The sequence below is a fragment of the Somniosus microcephalus genome, chromosome 4 (assembly GCF_052327205.1).
Source record: "Somniosus microcephalus isolate GS21.2 chromosome 4, FLI_Smic_1.0, whole genome shotgun sequence".
Classification (NCBI taxonomy): domain Eukaryota; kingdom Metazoa; phylum Chordata; class Chondrichthyes; order Squaliformes; family Somniosidae; genus Somniosus; species Somniosus microcephalus.
The window spans coordinates 207,461,576-207,481,664 of NC_140990.1; the positions used below are offsets into that span (position 1 = coordinate 207,461,576).

The following is a 20,089-nucleotide window of genomic DNA, read 5'->3' on the forward strand; positions in this document are numbered from 1 at the left end:
CTCTCCACACTCAGAGTCACCCCCCCCCCCCCACTGTTTGCTAACCTCACCCCCGACTGTAAGCCCATCGCCACAAAGAGCAGGCGATACAGTGCCGGGGACAGGGTTTTCATTAAAACCGAAGTGGAGCGGCTCCTGAAGGAAGGGATTATTGAGGGCAGCACCAGCCCCTGGCGAGCCCAGGTTGTGGTCGTTAAGACCGGCGAGAAGCAGTGCCTGGTCATCGACTACAGCCAGACAATAAATCGCTACACCCTGCTGGACGCCTACCCACTCCCCCGCATAGCTGATATGGTCAACCAGATCGCGCAGTACCGCGTCTTCTCGACCATTGACCTGAAATCAGCATACCACCAGCTCCCTATCCGCCCTGAGGACCGCCAGTATACTGCCTTTGAGGCAAACGGCCGCCTCTACCACTTCCTTAGGGTTCCCTTTGGCGTCACCAACGGGGTCTCCATCTTCCAAAGGGAGATGGACCGGATGGTAGATCAAAATGCGTTGCAGGCCACTTTCCCATATCTGGACAATGTGACCATCTGCGGCCGTGACTTGCAGGACCATGACGCAAACCTCGAAAAATTCCTCCGCACCGCCCAACTCCTGAACCTGACATATAACAAGGAGAAGTGCATATTCCGCACAAACCGCCTCGCCATCCTTGGCTGTGTTGTGGAACACGGAGTCATCGGCCCCGACCCCGACCGGATGCGTCCCCTTATGGAACTCCCACTGCCCCACTGCCTCAAGGCCCTGAAGAGGTGCCTAGGGTTTTTCTCCTATTATGCCCAGTGGGTCCCCTACTATGCGGACAAGGCCCATCCGCTGATCAAGTCCACCTCTTTTCCCTTGACGGCAGAGGCCCGCTTAGCCTTCCACCGTATCAAGGAAGACATTGCCAAAGCCACCATGCACGCAGTGGACGAATCCATCCCCTTCCAGGTGGAAAGCGACGCGTCCGACTTTGCCCTGGCCGCTACCCTCAATCAGACGGGGAGACCCGTGGCCTTCTTTTCACGAACCCTCCAAGGCCCGGAGACCAGACACTCCGCTGTTGAGAAGGAGGCCCAGGCGATTGTGGAGGCTGTGCGTCATTGGAGGCACTACCTGGCCGGAAAACGATTTACCCTGCTCACTGACCAACGTTCAGTTGCTTTCATGTTTAACAACAAGCAGAGGGGCAAAATCAAAAACGACAAGATCTTGAGGTGGAGAATCGAACTTTCCACCTACAATTACGAGACCTTGTACCGGCCCGGGAAGCTCAATGAACCCCCGGATGCGCTATCGCGTGGCACCTGCGCCAGCGCGCAGATCGATAGACTGCGGGCCCTCCACAATGACCTCTGCCACCCGGGGGTCACCAGGTTCTTCCACTTCATCAAGGCCCGCAACCTGCCTTACTCTATTGAGGAGGTCAGGACCATGACCAGGAACTGCCAAGTCTGCGCTGAGTGCAAACCGCACTTTTATAGACCAGACAGGGCCCACCTGATAAAAGCCACTCGCCCCTTCGAGCGCCTGAGCGTTGATTTTAAAGGGCCTCTCCCCTCCTCCGACCGCAATGTGTACTTCCTCAATATTATTGATGAGTACTCCCGTTTCCCGTTCGCCATCCCCTGCCCGGACATGACCAGTGCCACGGTCATTAAATGTCTGAACGACCTCTTCACCCTGTTCGGTTTCCCCAGCTATATCCATAGCGACCGGGGCTCATCGTTTATGAGCGACGAACTCCGTCAGTACCTGCTAACTAGGGGTATTGCCACAAGCAGGACCACCAGTTACAACCCCCGGGGGAACGGACAGGTGGAAAGAGAAAATGCGACAGTTTGGAAGGCCGCCCTGCTAGCCTTAAAGTCTAGGGGCCTTCCAACCTCCCGCTGGCAGGATGTGCTCCCCGATGCGCTCCACTCTATTCGGTCACTGCTCTGCACTGCCACTAACGCCACCCCTCATGAGAAAATGTTTGTCTTCCCAAGGAAGTCCACATCGGGGACATCGCTACCGCCATGGCTGACGTCCCCAGGGCCGGTCCTACTGAGAAGGCACGTGAGGACCCATAAAACGGACCCCCTGGTCGAGAGGGTCGACCTCCTCCACGCCAACCCCCAGTATGCTTACATTGCATACCCGGACGGGCGGGAGGACACAGTCTCCATAAGAGACCTTGCACCCTCGGGGGCCGCAGTAACCCACTACTCACTACCACCCCGCCCCCCACGATCCGATATCCAGCCCCAGCAGACGGCAGGCCTGGGCCCCGCGACCCGCTCGACGTCTATGAGGACGACACGCCTGTGCCACAGCCCACGCAGGACTCGACGCCGGAAGCTCCACTACCCCTGCCGTCGCCACGCCGATCACAGCAGCAGACAAGACCTCCGGAGAGACTCCAATACACTAACTTTTAATACACTTCACCCCGCCGGACTCAATTTTAAACAAGGGGTGAATGTGGTAAACCACTGTTTGTATTCCACTGTGTACATGCCTGGACATGCCTCGGCTGACTCCTCCCACAAATCCTAGTATAAAGGTGACTGCTCCCCAGCCCTTTGTATTTCTGGACCGGTCGACCACTCGAGGCAGACCTTCATTCTTTTGTTAATAAAAGCCTTTAGTTACTCTCTTAACTCTCAGTCTTTTATGAGTAATTGATAGCGCATCAACCACCTTACATGCCTCCAAACCCGCCTCCTTGGGGCTTGGAAAAACCTTGCCAAAATACCAAAACGGCTCTCGTCAAAGTCAGAAATGACATCCTTTGTGACTGACAAAGGTAAACTATCCCTCCTTGTCCTTCTTGACTTGTCTGCAGCCTTTGACACGGTTGACCACTCCACCCTTCTCCAATGCCTCTCCACCGTTGTCCAGCTGGGTGGGACTGCACTCACCTGGTTCCATTCTTATCTATCTAATTGTAACCAGAAAATCACCTGCAACGGCTTCTCGTCCCGCTCCCGCATCGTTACCTTTGGTGTCCCCCAAGGATCTATCCTTGGCCCTCTCCTATTTCTCATCTACCTGTTGCCCCTTGGCAACATCATCCGAAAACACAGCATCAGTTTCCACATGTACGCTGATGACACCCAGCTCTACCTCACTACCTCTTCTCTTGACCCCTCCACGGTCTCTAAATTGCCAGACTGCTTGTCCGACATACAGTTCTGGATGAGCAAAATTTTTCTCCAATTAAATATTGGGAAGACTGAAGCCAGTGTTTTTGGTCCCTGCCACAAACTCCGTTCCCCAGCCACTGACTCAATCCCTCTCCCAAACATCTGTCTGAGGCTGAACCACACTGTTCGCAACCTTGGTGTCATATTTGACCCTGAAATTAGTTTCCGATCACATATCCGCAGCATAACAAAGACTGTTTACTTCCATCTCCGTAACATCATCCGTCTCTGCCCTTGCCTCAGCTCATCCACTGCTGAAACCCTCATCCATGCCTTTGTTACCTCTAGACTTGACTATTCCAACACTCCTGGCTGGCCTCCCACATTCCACCATACGTAAACTCGAGGTCATCCAAAACGCGGCTGCCCGTGTCCTAACTTGCACCAAGTCCTGTTCGCCCATCACCCCTGTGCTCGCTGACCTACATTGGCTCCCGGTTAAGCAGCGCCTCGATTTCAAAATTCTCATCCTTGTTTTCAAATCCCTCCATGGCCTCGCCGCTCCCTACCTCTGTAATCTCCTTCAGCCCCACAACTCCCCGAGATATCTGTGCTGCTCTATTTCTGCCCTCTTGAGCATCCCTGATTATAATCATTCAACCGTTGGTGGCCGTGCCTTCTGTTGCCTTGGCCCTAAGCTCTGGAATTCCCTCCCTAAACCTCTCTGCCTCGCTACCTCTCTTTCCTCCTTTAAGACACTCCTTAAAACTTACTCTTTGACCAAGCTTTTGGTCACCTGTCTTAATTTATCCTTGTGTGGCTCGCTGTCAAATTTTTTGTCTTAAAGCACTCCTGTGCAGTGCCTTGGGACGTTTTACTACGTTAAAGGTGCTATATAAATACAAGTTGTTGTTGTTGAAAGCAGGGCTGTGGGACTAACTGGATTGCTTTTCGAAAGAGCTGGTGCAGACTCAGTGGGCCAAATAGCCTACTTCTGTGCTGTACTATTCTATGATATGGATGAGGAATATATCACTTATCACTTGGAGGGTGCGAGTCTAGGTGGGGTAGAGGAACAAAAAGGATCTAGGAGTACAAATACACAAATCACTAAAAGTTGCCACACAGTTTAGCAAGGCCATAAAAAAAGCAAACCAAGCACTAGGGTTTATTTCATGAGGTATAGAATTGAAAAGCAGGGAAGTTATGCTAAACCTGTATCGAACCTTGGTTAGACCACACTTAGAGTACTGCATACAGTTCTGGTCGCCATATTATAAAAAGGATATACAGGCACTGGAGAGGGTGCAGAGAAGAAATGTGAGGGTATACATATCAGGAAAGGATGAACAGGCTGGGTCTGTTTTCTCTTGAAAAAAGGTTGAGGGGTGACCTAATAGAGGTCTTTAAAATTATGAAAGGTTTTGATAGAGTAGATACAGGGAGAATGTTTCCACTTGTGGGGAAGAGCATAACTAGAGGCCATCAATATAAGATAGTCACCAAGAAATCCAATAGGGAATTCAGAAGAAACTTCTTTACCCAAAGAGTGGTGAGAATGTGGAGCTCGCTACCACAGGGAGTGGTTGAAGCGAAAAGTATAGATGCATTTAAGGGGAGGCTAGACAAGCATATGAGGGAGAAGGGAATAGAGGGTTATGCTGATAGAGTTAGATGTGGAAAGACGGGAGGAGACTTGAGTAGAGCATAAACGCCAGAATTGGACTGGTTGAGCCGAATGATCTGTTTCTGTGCCGTATATCCTATGTAATGTAAAAAGAGAACCTCGCCAGCATTTCAATGAAGTACGCTTCCCTTGATGGTACTGTTTGTTTTCATTGTGTGTTTTTTTTTCAACTGCAGAATGTGAAAGATGATGGTCAACATGTTTGGCGATTAAAACACTTCAACAAGCCTGCATACTGCAACTTCTGTCTAAATATGCTATTGGGTGTGAGAAAACAAGGTCTTTGCTGTTCTTGTAAGTAAATACTCCATGCATTTTAGTACTGTAGCGCACACAGTTAAAGGAAGCAGTTACGTTTTAGTGTTGTGTGCCATTCTTTCTGTGCATCCACGTATATTTCTGCAGCTCTTTTTGATAAGTTGCAGAATACAGTAGTTCTCTTAAATCTGATTTCATATTTGCATTTTCAGATTAGGATAGCTTAGCTGCTTTCACAAGTGCTTGCCCGTTCAATCTTGGGTGACATGCAAATTTCGCCAATGCAAAACAGATGAAATTCCTAATTACAAATTGTCCTGTGCATTCTAGGTAGCACATGTGCATTAACATATAGCAATGCGACGTGTTTGTGATGATGCAGTAATTGAAACCTTTTGCTATGTTGCTGAAATTAGTCATGGTGGTGGGGCGTAGAGAGAGAGGGGGAGAAGAGGTACAATGCACAGATCCTGTGTTAATGCTATGTTTGCTTCTGAAGTGCTGAATAAGCACTAATTAAATGGTTTTGTGCAAGTCTGCTGATTCTTGCTCTAAACTTATTTTATGGTAATTGCTCGGAAAGCTGGGGCTAAAACTGGGTGGAACCTGCCAGCGTTTCCTCATAGATTTCATTCTAAATTTCAGCAATTCTCCGGCAGCTAAATTTTCACACGCTGTGGAATTCCCCACCCCACACTGTGGTATTGGTCTTCCCTGAAATTACCATACCATTTTAAAATTGTTTTTTAAAAAAACTTTGTGCTTTAAAAAAAACTACCGATGAATGACAGCGACCTTTCGGCGAACTGCTTTTCTTCCTGGTGAGCGTATCATGTGATACCAGTCAGGCAATTGGGCAGTTTGACTGAATTTTAACAAAGGGGCTGCAAAAACCTCAAGAAGGTCCACTTCCCTGCACACACAGGAGCTCGCACCTCCAGGCAACGTGCCACTGCTCGAGAATATTCCCGGCTTCTGTTTCTACAACAACTTTCATTTATATAGCACCTTTAACATAGTAAAACATCCCAAGGTGCTTCACAGGAGTGTTGTCAAACAAAACTTTACACCAAGCCACATAAGGAGATATTAGGGCAGATGACCAAGCTTGGTCAAAGAGGTAGGCTTTAAGAAACGCCTTAAGAAGGAAAGAGAGGTAAAGAGGCAGAGAGGTTTAGGGAGGGAGTTCCAGAGCTTAGACCCTTGGCAGCTGAAGGCACGGCCACCAATGGTGGAGTGATTAAAATCAGCGATGCGCAAGAGGCCAGAATTGGAAGAGCGCAACTATCTGAGGCTTGCAGGGCTGGAGAAGGTTACAGTGATAGGGAGGGGCAAGGCCATGGAGCAATTTGAAAACAAGAGCGAGAATTTTAAAATCAAGGCGTTGCTCAACCGGGAGCCAATGTAGGTCAGCGAACACAGGGGTGAAGGGTGAATGGGACTTGGTGCGAGATAGGATACGGGCAGCAGAGTTTTGGATGAGTTTACATTTATGGAGGGTGCAAGATGGGAGTCTGACCATGTGTGCGTTGGAATAGTCAAGTCTGTAGGTAACAAAGGCAAGGACGGGATGCATCCTAGGATGCTGAGGGAAGTAAACGTGGAAATTGCGGAGGTACTGGCCATAATCTTCCAATCCTCCTTTGATACGGGGCTGGTGCCAGAGGACTGGTGAATTGCAAATGTTACACCCTTGTTCAAAAAAGGGTGTAAAGATAAACCCAGCAACTACAGGCCAGTCAGTTTAATCTCGGTAGTAGGGAAGCTTTTAGAAACTATAATCCGAGACAATATTAACAGTCACTTGGACAAGTATGGATTAATTAAGGAAAGCCAGCATGGGTTTGTTAAAGGCAAATCGTGTTTTACATTTAATCTTTCCTGCCTCCTACCCTAGCAGTATACTGTATTCGCTGCTCACGATGCGGTCTCCTCTACATTGGGAAGACCAAACGCAGATTGGGCGACCGCTTTGTGGAATACCTCCGTTCAGTCCGTAAGGGGGACCCTGAGCTTCCGGTCGCCTGTCACTTTAATTCTCCACTTCACTCCCACTCTGATCTCTCTGTCCTCTGCCTCTTACATTGTTCCAATGAAGCTCAGTGTAAGCTCGAGGAACAGCATCTCATCTTTCGATTAGGCACTTTACAGCCTTCCGGACTCGACATTGAATTCAACAATTTCAGACTATAACCCCTGCCCCCATTTTTCAGGCTGTATGATTCTGCCACCCCCATTTGCAACATTTAATCTTTCCTGCCTCCTACCGTAGCACAGACTGTTCCTTCAGATCCTCCCCTTCTCCCCCCCCCCCACCTCTGCACCTGCTTAAAATCTGTTACATCTCTAGCCTTTTCCAGTTCTAAAGAAGGATCCCAGACCTGAAACGTTAACTCTGTTTCTCTCTCCACGGATGCTGAGTGCTTCCAGCATTTTCTGTTATTTTGTGTTTAGCTAACTTGATTGAGTTTTTTGATGAGGTAACAGAGAGGGTTGGTGAGGCCAATGCGGTTGATGTGGTGTACATGGACTTCCAAAAGGTGTTTGATAAAGTGCCACATAATAGGCTTGCCAGCAAAGCTGAAGCCCATGGAATAAAAGGGACAGTGGCAGCATGGATATGCAATTGGCTAAGTGATAGGAAACAGAGTGGTGCTGAACGTTTGTTTTTCAGCCTGCAGGAAGGTGGTGTTCCCCAGGGGTCGGTACTAGGACCACTGCTTTTCTTGATGCATATTAATGATTTAGATTTGGGTTTACAGGGCACAATTTAAAAATTTGCAGATGAAACAAAACTTGGAAGTATAGTGAACAGTGAGGAGGAGAGTGATAGACTTCACGAAGTCATAGACAGGCTGATTGAATGGGCGGACATGTTGCAGATGAAATTTAATGCAGAAAAGTGCGAAGTGATACATTTTGGTAGGAAGAACGAGGAGAGGCAATTTAAACTAAAGGGTACAATCCTAAAGGGGGAGCATGAACAGAGAGATGTGGGGGTATATGTGCACAAATCGTTGAAGGTGGCAGGGCAGGTTGAGAAAGCGGTTAAAAAAGCATACGGGACCCTGAGCTTCATGAATAGAGGCATAGGCCAGGATCTTACCTGAAGAGGGCTTGCCGGCCAATTAAGAGAAAGCCGGTGTCAGATGACGTCAGTTGATGACGCGTCATCTGCCGGTTTTCTTAAAGGGGCCACCACCATTTCTTTTTGACATGATTTTTTTCAGTGTTTGACAGCATTGAGGTGCTGCAAACACTGACAATCACTGTACAAAAGTGAGCACTTGCACCCAGGCTCTCCAGTGACTCGCTCCTTAGGCTAAAACAGATGGCAGCTGCAGGTGAGGTTACAGAAGTGATCTGTCACTGGTGTGAGAGGTTCTCCCAAAGAGGTGGGTCTACACAAACACTTCAAAGCTTGTCACGTACAGAAAATTCTAAACACATTAAAAATTACTTTCCCAAAATTTTCTTATCTCAGCAACTCACCATAGAAACATAGAAGATAGGAGTAGGCCATTCGGCCCCTCGAGCCCGCTCCGCCATTTAATGAGATCATGGCTGATCATCCAAATTCAGTACCCTGTCCCTGCTTTCTCCCCATATCCCTTCATCCCTTTAGCCTCAAGAAATATATCCGACTCCTTCTTGAATATATTTAATGAATTGGCCTCAACTGCCCTGTGTGGCAGGGAATTCCACAGGTTCACCACCCTCTGGGTGAAGAAATTCCTCCTCATCTCAGTCCTAAATGGCTTACCCCTTATCCTTAGACTGTGACCCCTGGTTTTGGACTCTCCTGCCATCGGGAACATCCTTCCTGCATCTAGTCTGTCTAGTCCTGTTAGAATTTTATAAGTTTCAATGAGATCCCCTCTCATTCATCTAAACTCTAGCGAATATAAGCCTAATCGACCCAATCTCTCCTCATACGTCATTCCTGCCATCCCAGGTATCGGTCTGGTGAATCTTCGCTGCACTCTCTCCATGGCAAGAACATTCTTCCTCAGATAAGGCGACCAAAACTGCACACACTACTCAAGGTGTGGTCTCACCAAGGCCCTCTACAACTGCAGCAAGACATCCTTGCTCCTGTACTCGAATCCTCTCGCTATGAAGGCCAACATACCATTTGCCGCCTTAACCACCTGCTGCACCTGCATGCTTACCTTCAGCGACTGGTGCACAAGGACACCCAGGTCTCGTTGCACTTCCCCTTTTCCCAATCTATTGCCGTTCAGATAATCTGTCTTCCTGTTTTTGCCACCAAAGTGGATAACCTCGCATTTATCCACATTATACTGCATTTGCCATGTATCTGCCCAATCACCCAACCTGTCCAAATCATACTGGAGTTTCTCTGCATCCTCCTCACAGCACACACGCCCACCCAGCTTTTTGTCATCTGCAAACTTGGAGATATTACATCTAGTTCAAAAATAACAACAGAAAATGCTGGAAATACTCAGCAGGCCAGGCAGCATCCGTGGAGAGAGAAACAGAGTTAACGTTTCAGGTCTGGGACCCTTCATCTAGTTCCCTCGTCTAGGTCATTTTTATATATATATAGTGAATAGCTGGGGTCCTAGCACTGATCCCTGCGGTACCCCACTAGTCACTGCCTGCCACTCGGAAAAAGACCCATTTGGATCCAATTGGATCCTTCACACCACTTCTGCAGCTGTCATTGATACACAAACATTACAGTAGACCCACAGCACGCCACACGTACCCTGGTGGGGTTTCCCGACATCAGGAAGCCCGCAGTAGAAGTGTCAAAATTGGAAAAAGCTCTTAACTGCCTGTTAACAAGCAGTTGTGGCTATAATCCTCTTCCCGCCGCTAGGAGTCGGGTCCCTGCGCAAGTCGTGGACCCGACTCCCGGGAAGATTGATTGGAAGTGGGTTCGGCCAATCTTTTTGATTTTGCCAGCAGTCCCGCCTTCAAACCCGACCCCTGAGCGCTGGCAAAATCGCTCCCATAGAGTCCATAAACAAGGGAGTTATGAACGTTTATAAAACACTGGTTTGGCCTCAACTGGACTATTGTGTCCAATTCTGAGCACCGCACTTTAGAAAGGATGTGAAGGCCTTAGAGAGGGTGCAGAAAAGATTTACAAGAATGATTCCAGGGATGAGGGACTTCGGTTACGTGGATAGACTGGAGAAGCTGCGGTTGTTCTCCTTAGAGCAGAGAAGCTTGAGAGGAGATTTGATAGAGGTGTTCAAAATCATGAAGGGTCGAGACAGAGCAGATAGAGAGAAACTGTTCCCATTGGCGGAAGGGTAGAGAACCAGTGGACACAGACTTAAGGTGATTGGCAGAAGAACCAAAGGCGACATGAGGAAAAACTTTTTTACGCAGCGAGTGGTTAGGATTTGCCTGAATGGGTGGTGGAGGTAGATTCAATTATGGCTTTCAAAAGGGAATTGGATAAGTACCTGAAGGAAAAACATTTGTTGGCCTACAGGGAAAGGGCGGGGGAGTGGGACTAGCTGAAGTGATCTTGCAGAGAGCCGGCATGGGCTCGATGGGCTGAATGGCCGCCTTCTGTGCTGCAATCATTCTATGATGCTATGAGGGTTTTAGCAGCAGATGAGCTGACACACGGGCAGAGTCTGGCGATATTACGGAGATGGAAGTAGGCGCTTTTAGTGATGGCATGGGTATGTGGTCGGAAGCTCATTTCAGGATCACATATGGCACCCAGGTTGCGAACAGTCTGTTTCAACCTCAGACAGATGCTAGGGAGAGGGATGGATTTGGTGGCTAGGGAACAGAGTTTATGGCAGGGACTGAAGACAATGGCTTCGGTCTTCCCAATATTTAGTTGAAGGAAATTTCTGCTCATCCAGTACTGGATGTCGGACGAGCAGTCTGACAATTTAGAGACAGTGGAGGTGGTGGTGAGCTAGAGCTCAGTGTCGTCAGCATACATATGGAACTTGAAGTTGTGTTTTCAGATGATGTCGGCGAGGGGCAGCATGTCGATGAGAAATAGGAGGGGACCAAGGATAGATCCTTGGGGGGACTCCAGAGATAACGGTGCTGGAGCAGGAAGAGAAGCCATTGCAGGTGATTCTCTGGCTACGACTGGATAGATAAAAATGGAACCAGGTGAGGGGCAGTCCCACTCAGCTGGACGACGGAGGAGAGATGTTGGAGGAAAGTGGTGTTAGTTTTTCCGTGGTTTGTTGATTTCATGTGGTAAAGGGTTTAATTCTATTTTTAATAAGGTTTCATACTTGATCTTATTTTAAATATTTTTTTCACACATAAGGGAATTTGCGGCTGCTTTCCTGAGGCTTCACGCCAAGACACAGCCTTTCTATGCATAACCATGAGTCGCATATGCTGGTGCAGTGGGCCAGCCTTCTCAATTTCTGGAAAACTGATGAGAGCCATGAATCGTCTGGACCGATCACCATGTCCAGTTCTCTCTGCACTCCCTAGACATTTGATCCCCTTGATAATGTGCCACAGAAATTCAAGGGAACTGTCACAGAAATTAGCAGCAGAATTTGGTAGGGCTGCCCTCAGAAATTGGCTTTTGTGGTGCTGCAGAATTCTGTGGCGCCTGATTTAAATACAAAGATCTCACTGAACTGGTTATGGACAACTATTTCGGTGCAACACAGCTTCTATGATTTTGATGGAGACTGAATGAGGAGCAAGAACTCCAGGAAAGGGGAGACCAGCAGGTTAGCAGGCATGAGATACATTCCACTAGGAGTCAGTTCTATTTAGCAGAGTGTAAGTACCAGATTGTAGGCATCTTGATATAATCTACCTCCTGCAGTTCGTATAGAAAAGTTGGGTTAAATTTTTTGTCTGAACAAGAGAACTATTTTTGAACTGTGCTATCTGGTAGAGGAATAGCAGCAGCCCAAGACCATGGAGATAAAGTCACAACTGCTGTACATTTTTACACCACCAGCTCCTTTCAGACACCTTCAGGAGACTTGACAAGGATCAACCAGTTTGTTTTGCACCTTCAGCATTATTGAAGTCACAGATACCCTATTTCAACATAGCACATGATGGTACTGAGAGGGTGATGCATTGTAAGAGGTGTCATCTTTCGGATCAGATGTTAAACTAAGACATCGTTTGCCTCTTCAGGTGCACATAAAAGATCTTATGGCAGTTTATTTGACAGAGCTGAGAGTTTCACCACCAATACAGATTAATTGTTCATTCATCTCATTGCTGTTTGTGGGACCTTGCTGTGTGCAAATTGGCTGCCACATGTGCCTACAAATTAACAGTGACTGTTCTCCAAAATAAATTTATTGGCTGTGAAGCACTAATGAATTCAGGTCTGCAGTAGATACCTTCTCGGGTTCAGCATCGTCCGTCGCTCCGTTAAGCAGCCTGACCATTTTAGGTTTATGGATTTCAAATGTGGACCAAGTTAACACTAGATGGGGAGAGGCTTGATTTTAAATCATTAAGCAGCTGTATTCCACCGGAAGATGAAATTCAAAGCCACAATTATGAGCAGATTCACTTAATTCAATCAGTAAAACTTATCCTCGGGTAAAGATATAAAAATAATGATTATGCTACATTACCACAATTAATTTAAACACAACCCTTCTGCATGCTGTCCTATAGCCTGGGGCAGTACCTACTTTCTCTGCAGTCTCCTATCTTTTCAACCTTCTCACAGCACTGCCTGATTGCTTCCCTCTTTATTAGCACTCTTTCTTTTTTAAAAGTCAGACTCTGGTTCAGCTTTTGGTCAAAACCAAATATTCTCTCCTCCCCCACATAGAGCAGAATTTCCCAGCCTAACTTGACAATGACCCTGCTGAGTTCAGATGAATAACGGTGTCACCAAAGTATTCAGAATGAAAAATTGCTGGAATTTCAAATCATCTTTTATTGTATCGATGTTACTGGTTCAGGCATCCAATCTAAAAGCTAATATACACTTATCAGCCTGCTGTCCTGTGAATTTAACCCCTTGAGAGCTAGGTTTAGCTCAATATTCGCATTTTAACATCAAGGAGGCACCATAGTTTGAAATCCCAAAATATGACGAGAACCTTGAGGCATCCTTTTTTTTTTGAAAAGTGCTATATAAATATAACTTCTTTATCTTTCTAATTGTTGTAAATCGGATTGCACTTGTAACTGAGATGGTCAATGTTCTTGGCTAGGAAACAAGTCATGCAAAGTGTTTGGAAAAGATAAATGGATCAAGCATTCAATTCAGATACAAGCATTTTGTGGGGTTGTTTACAGTACATATTTCTTTGGCAGCTGTATTTGTGTGAGCAAATGCTATTTTTGAATGATGACCACCTATTCTATTTATGTGAGATACAGTTCTTAGTGCCCGTCTGTTCTGGGGTATTTCCAAAGGAATTTGGAATTTTATCTTGGATGGTATTGCACCAAGACAGCAATCATAGAGTTTTACAGCACAGAAAGAGGCCCTTCGGCCCATTGTGTCCGCGCCGGCCATCAAGCCCTGTCTAATCTAATCCTATTTTCCAGCATTTGGTCCGTAGCCTTGTATGCTATGGCATTTCAAGTGCTCATCCAAATGCTTCTTGAATCAGTGTGAGGCTGTTAGGCTGCAAGGCAAATCAGAGACTCTGTTGTAGCAGACAAACACATAACAAAGTAAGTAACCATGTTTCAAGCGGCAGTTTTATATAAAGCGAGTTAGCACAGGAGAAGCATTTTTGTTTTGACGTTTCAAGGCACGTGATGTATGTGGCAAGGGTCCTTTGCTAAACCCCGGGTCTCACTACATTTACCTAGATATTGGGCAGGTAAATGCACACTTGGTTCACCAGAAGACATGAGGTCCAATTACAAGAGTGGCCTGTAATGATGTACTCAAGAAACTATCTAGCGTGAAAACCCCCAAAATGTAACCATTTATAAGAAATCTTTGGAGCATATAAAGGAGCCAAGACCCACACATTAATGGGAGGCATACCCCTTGTTCCCAAATGCTGGCTCAGAACAGACCTACATCCTCAGAATTCCAAGTTTAATTGTAGATTGCAAAGTTTATTGAACTGGTTATTGAAAGATTGCTAACATGGATTGGATTTCAATTCAAGTTAACAGATAATTCAAATTAAGCAACTTCAAATTAAGCGGAGTAGACTGTAATCCTAACATAAGAGAAGTGCACACTGGAGAACTAAACTGTTTGACCTGCCTTCATTTTGTTTTTCAGTTTGCAAATACACAGTCCATGAGAGATGTGTTTCCAAAGAAATTGCATCATGCATAAGCACATATGTAAAATCTAAGAGAAATACTAATGTAAGTACCTTTTCACTGAGCATTTGCAGTACATGCAGAAGATACTTTTTTTAAACTTGTGAATACTATAAATCTGAAAATGGAATGTTCAGTGATGCAGTGGAACCTTGTTCAAAGCATACATTATGTTGTAACAAATAAGTTGGCTGTTTTGAGCAAACTCTCCATAACAAACCTCAAGCCCCGATAATCTGAATCTCTGAGTGCTACTTTTTCCGCAGATTTATGAGGATGAGATTTATTTGTAACATTTTGGTATTTATATGAGAAATTATTTGTGCTATTAAAGTGAGTGTTAAGTATATTTAATGGCCCAAAACTTGCAGCCCGTGGCGTAGCTCCGGAGTACGCCGTGAGCCTGCAGAAACAATCTGCACCTACCTAATGGGGGCCCTGCTTCGTCAGCTTGCTGTCTGGTGCTGAGTGCTGGAGGGCAGCGTAATGGCCCACGGATCCCAGGGACGCAGCCTGTGCGGAAGCCTGTCGTCTTTCATTCATTTAAATTACTACATTACTTAATTACTACAGCCTTTAAAATACATACAGATTTAGCTTTTACCGTGGGAATCCAATTCATTACTCATAATTCCCACTTCTAAACAAATACTGTGCAGAAAGTTAGGAAATGTAAACGTTATTTAAAAAAAACCCTGCAGCTTTAACATACACTATGATTGCTTCTCATTAAAGCTTTTAATGTTCCTGGATGTCATTTAATTTTTTTTTAATGCATTTTTTTCATTTCGGGTATCCCCTTGCGCTGTGGAAGCAGGCCCTACATTGACAGACCGCAAGTTCGGGATTTAGCGCATGCAGAAATCCCGAACTTGTGGTGGATTTCAAAGTGGGTATGACAGCGTACTCAGAGTACACCCGTCATACTCACCGCAAGATCCGGGCCAATATGTATACTTATGAAATAAATAATTTCAAATTATTATTATACATATGTGACCTACATGGCTTTCAAGGCACTTCCAATGAATCAGAAACATTCATAGCTCTGTGAAGAAAATACTTCTCGATTACAAGTAAACTCCTCCAGTCCAGATTATGTTCAAGCATAGCAAGTGGTCAGCAAAAAAGAATTTTAAAACTCTCAGGCTGTTGCACTCCAAAAGAATGTCACAAAATATAAATGAATAGCACCGTACAAGATCACTCATGCCAGAAATGAAACAACCATCTAATTAGAAAACTTGCTCAAGAGGACTAATAATAAGTTTGACCTTGTGACCTCTCTCCTTCACCGAGACCCCCTCCCAGACTGACGGGAGAAAAAGTGTGTAGGGTCTTTGAGCGTCTCGAGATTTTAAGATTGACTTGAATCCCCCTCCCCCACCCGAAAAATCATTGTGAATGACTTTTGAAAAGATTGCTATTCCGCAGATAATTTTATGATGATGCAGTCATTCTGAAAATAGTGCCCATGTTTTTTGCTCAGGTCAGTGAGGTAATTTAACTTTTTTTTAATTGAGATTATTTGGATTGGAATCTACTGGTGTGCTTATATGTACTATAATAATAAGGGTCCCATTTGATTTGTGTAAACTAGCTGATATTCTTATTAATCTATGTAACTGATCCTTAATCATTTTGTGTTTTTTCTCATTTTCCTGCCTCCTCAAGGTTATGCAGCATGTTTGGGTGGAAGGAAATTCCCCAACCAAATGTGATAGGTGCCACAAAAGCATTAAATGTTACCAGGGTCTCACCGGTCTCCACTGTGTTTGGTGCCAAATTACTGTAAGTACTGAGAAAATAATACACTTTTTTAAATGAATGGGAAAGGTTTTTTTTTGAGAAAACAGCAGTATTTCGTGAACACTAGAGGGCAGGCTGGTTTCTAAGTGGACACAAAGACTTGTTGCCCACTAAGGGTGAAATCTTATCCAGAAATGCACAATCTGGTGCTGGAGTGGTGATGACCATGAAAAAATATTTGTTCTTTGTGATTTTCATAGTTCATCATATTAATATTTTTTCAGACTCTTCAGCGCTTTGTACAAAATCCAGAGGATGAAGATCAGTTTCTTTTAAAATGAAAGGAGGGGAGCAAAATAGGGGATTCATGTATTCAGTTAAGGCCACAACTTTCAAGACATGGAGAAAATAAAAGAAACAAATGTTAACCGTTGAAACCTCTGCTGCATATCATGTTAAAAATAGGTAATTTGGTGTTGGATGTCATGGTGTTGACATACAATAGAACTAAGGCATTTCAGTGTACAACTCTTCCTTACGTTGCTGGGATTAATATTACACTGAATGCTATCTCAATTACCTGTCGATTTACATTATCCCCCAAGGTGCTTCCAACATGGTGCTTTCACTTCAATTCGTTCTAACAGTAAAATAATATAATTCATCTGCGTAGTTCTCTCCAGTGAGGTGCAGAAGCCTGATTTTTTTTTTTAAGAATATAGTATTGGAAGGAGTGGGGTCTTAAAAGGAGAAGGAAACATCACTTTATTGTCAAGTCCTCTGAGTAGGATCTCCCTCTGGTGAAATCAAATTGTGCAAAGCAGGGGTTGCAACTACACACACCTGAGATGCTACAGGGCCACCAAAGTGCAGGAAACCGTGCTAGAGGCTGGGATAGGAACCCAGCTCAATTAATGTACACTCAAGCACAGTATTTCTGAGGTCAGCTATTTCATCCTAATTGATGCCCCTACTGTCATCATTAACTCAAGACAGATCTAAGCCATGGGGATGAAAGCTGCATTTCATGCCTAACATACTGTTTTCAGTCATGTTGATGTGTTGTCCTGTGGGCCTTTGCCTAGATTTCTGTATTTAAAACTTTGCCCAGGCAAGAAAAGCAGATTATTTTTTATTTTTAAGCATTTGAATTCTCAAAGTCTTTTTAACAGAAAATTGATGCATTTTGTGAAATGAACAGCTCATATTATGCCACGTATCATCAAGATATCCAGTGTGTTAATCTGTTTGTTACTAACATTGCACAGCACAATTTCAAGTGTCAAAGCCAAGCAACACCAATGCTTTACAAACATCAGGACCTCTCTGTCTCTGTCAGAGTTAATACAATGAATAACACTTCTGAGGTACTAAAATCACATGTACTGTGTAATTATCGGTTCATACAAAGTTGATGTAAAATACTTTAATACCCGTGACCTCGAAGGCTACTGTGCAATGTGTGAGATATCTCTCAGAGCACTGTAGAAATCCAAATACATATTTCACAAGTGGTGCACTCAAGTAGAAGTAATTTTTTTATTTCATGTTATGCCAGTTTATATGTTTAATGTACAGCTGTTTCCTCATGACTATTGTCAGTATTAGAAATGTATTATAATGTGTGCTGATCAAATAGTTGAGTAGTCCATCTGAAATGTTCACACGATTAAATATTAGTTTGTTTTTGAAGAAAATTAAATTGCTGAACATATAATTAGGCCCACCAGGGTTTTGTTTTACATCTTATACTTGGATATTTTCGCCCATATTTTCAGTATGATTGTAAAAGTATATATTTTTTTCTAATTTCTTCAACTTTCACACATACTTAGGAATTTCTATTATTCCATAAGGGAAAGCCACCATCCCCAGAGGTGTCACCTTTGGGCAAACCTAGATACGAGATTGTGTTTGCCGGTGAATGGGCGATACGAGCTTTACTCAAAATTTGCTGTCCTGTTACCACTAATGGAGCTCCACCAAGTCACTGATTTTCTTCAGTTACAATTAAAGCGACAGTCGCTCCTCCCAGTATATATGGGAAGAAACCCATTGGAAACGGGAGGACAATCTGCACAAGTTTGAGTACATTTAGTGGAACTCTGCTTATCTACATAGAAACATTGAAGATAGGAGCAGGAGTAGGCCATTCGACCCCTCGAACCTGCTCCGCCATTTAATGAGATCATGGCTGATCATCCAAATTCAGTACACTGTCCCTGCTTTCTCCCCATATCCCTTGATCCCTTTAGCCTTAAGAAATATATCCAACTCCTTCTTGAATATATTTAATGAATTGGCCTCTACTGCCTTCTGTGGTAGAGAATTCCACAGGTTCACCACTCTCTGGGTGAATAAATTCCTCCTCATCTCTGTCCTAAATGGCTTACCCCTTATCTTTAGACTGAGACCCCTGGTTCTGGACTCCCCTACCATCGGGAACATCTTTCCTGCATCTAACTTTACAAGCATCCAGAGAAAACATTGCTGGCCCTTGAATTGCTATGAAAATGGAGCTGTTAGTGCATCATTAATTGTAGCATAAAAATTACATTACTGTAATATAAAATAAAGAAAAAAAGAACTTGCATTTATATAGCACCTTTCATGACCTCAGCATGTCCCAAAGCACTACACAGCTAATGAAGTACTTTTTTGAAGAGTAGTCACTATTGTAATGTAGGGAATCATATGTTCTTTTTCAAAAGCAAAAGACTGCGGGTGGATGCTGGAAATTTGAAATACAAACAGAAAATGCTGTAAATACTCAGCAGGTCAGGCAGCATCTGTGGAGAGAGAAACAGAGTTAACGTTTCAGGTGGATGACCTTCCATCAGAACATATGACGAAAGGTCAGCGACCTGAAATGTTAACTCTGTTTCTCTCTCCACAGATACTGCCTGACCTTCTGAGTGTTTCAGGTCGATGACCTTTCATCAGAACTGGAAAATGTTAGAGATGTAAAAGTTTTTAAGCAAATACAGAGCTAGGGAATGGAGGTGGGGGGGGGGGGGGGGTGGTGGGTGGTGGGAGAACACATGGGAAGGTTTGTGATAGGGTAGAAGGCAGGAGGGATTAAATGGCAAAAGGGATGATGGTGCAAGGCTAAAGGTGTGGTAATGGGACAAGTAAAGAAACAAAAGATGGGTCTAGAGGAGCTGCAAATGGCACCAGCAGAACCATTACCAGCACCTGCTGTCTGAAAAAATTGGAGTAGTGGTTATGATCAGAAATTGTTAAATTCGATGTTGAGTCTGGAAGGTTGTAAAGTGCCTAATCGAAAGATGAGGTGCTGTTCCTCGAGCTTCCATTGAGCTTCATTGGAACAGTGTAGGAGGCCGAGGACAGAGGGGTCAGAATGGGAGTGGGACAAAGAATTAAAATGGCAAGCGATCGGAAGCTCCGGGTCAGGCTTGCGGACTATATGGAGATGTTTAGCAAAGCAATCACCCAATCTGCGTGTGGTCTCTCCAATATAGAGGAAGCTGCATCATGAGCAGTGAATACAGTATACTAAATTGAAAGAAGTACAAGTAAATCGCTGTTTCACCTGGAAGGAGTGTTTGGGGCCCTGGACGGTGGGAAGGGAGGAGGTGAAAGGGCAGGTGTTGCATCTCCTGCACTTGCATGGGAAGGTACCGTGGGGAAGGGGAGCAGGTGTTGGTGATTGAAGAGTGGACCAGGGTGTCACAGAGGGAACGGTCCCTTTGGAATGCTGAAAGGGGAAGGGAGGGGAAGATGTGTTTGGTGGTGGCATCACACTGGAGGTGGCGGAAATGGTGGTGTCTGATCCGTTAAATGTGGAGTCTGATGGGGTGGAAGGTGAGGACAAGGGGAACCTTATCGTGGTTCTGGGAGGGAGGGTGAGGGAGGGAAATGGGACGGGGACGGTCGAGGGCCCTGTCAACCACGGTGGAGGGAAATCCTCGGTTGAGGAAAAAGGAAGACATATTGGAAGTGCTTGTGTGGAAAGTGACATCGTCAGAAAAGATGCGACGAAGTCAGAGAAACTGGGAGAATG

General features: G+C 45.0%; 1 protein-coding gene across 5 annotated transcripts in view; it reads left to right on the forward strand.

Moving 5' to 3' along the window:
• LOC147120179 (diacylglycerol kinase beta-like) overlaps window positions 1-20,089 on the forward strand; it is a 752,216-nt gene that overhangs the window by 374,655 nt on the left and 357,472 nt on the right. For all 5 annotated transcript variants that reach the window (XM_085985737.1, XM_085985736.1, XM_085985741.1 and 2 more), the window contains 3 exons: window positions 4,986-5,103; window positions 14,273-14,361; window positions 15,991-16,107. In XM_085985737.1, the coding sequence (XP_085841863.1) occupies window positions 4,986-5,103; window positions 14,273-14,361; window positions 15,991-16,107 (324 nt within the window). The remainder of the gene's footprint in view (window positions 1-4,985; window positions 5,104-14,272; window positions 14,362-15,990; window positions 16,108-20,089) is intronic.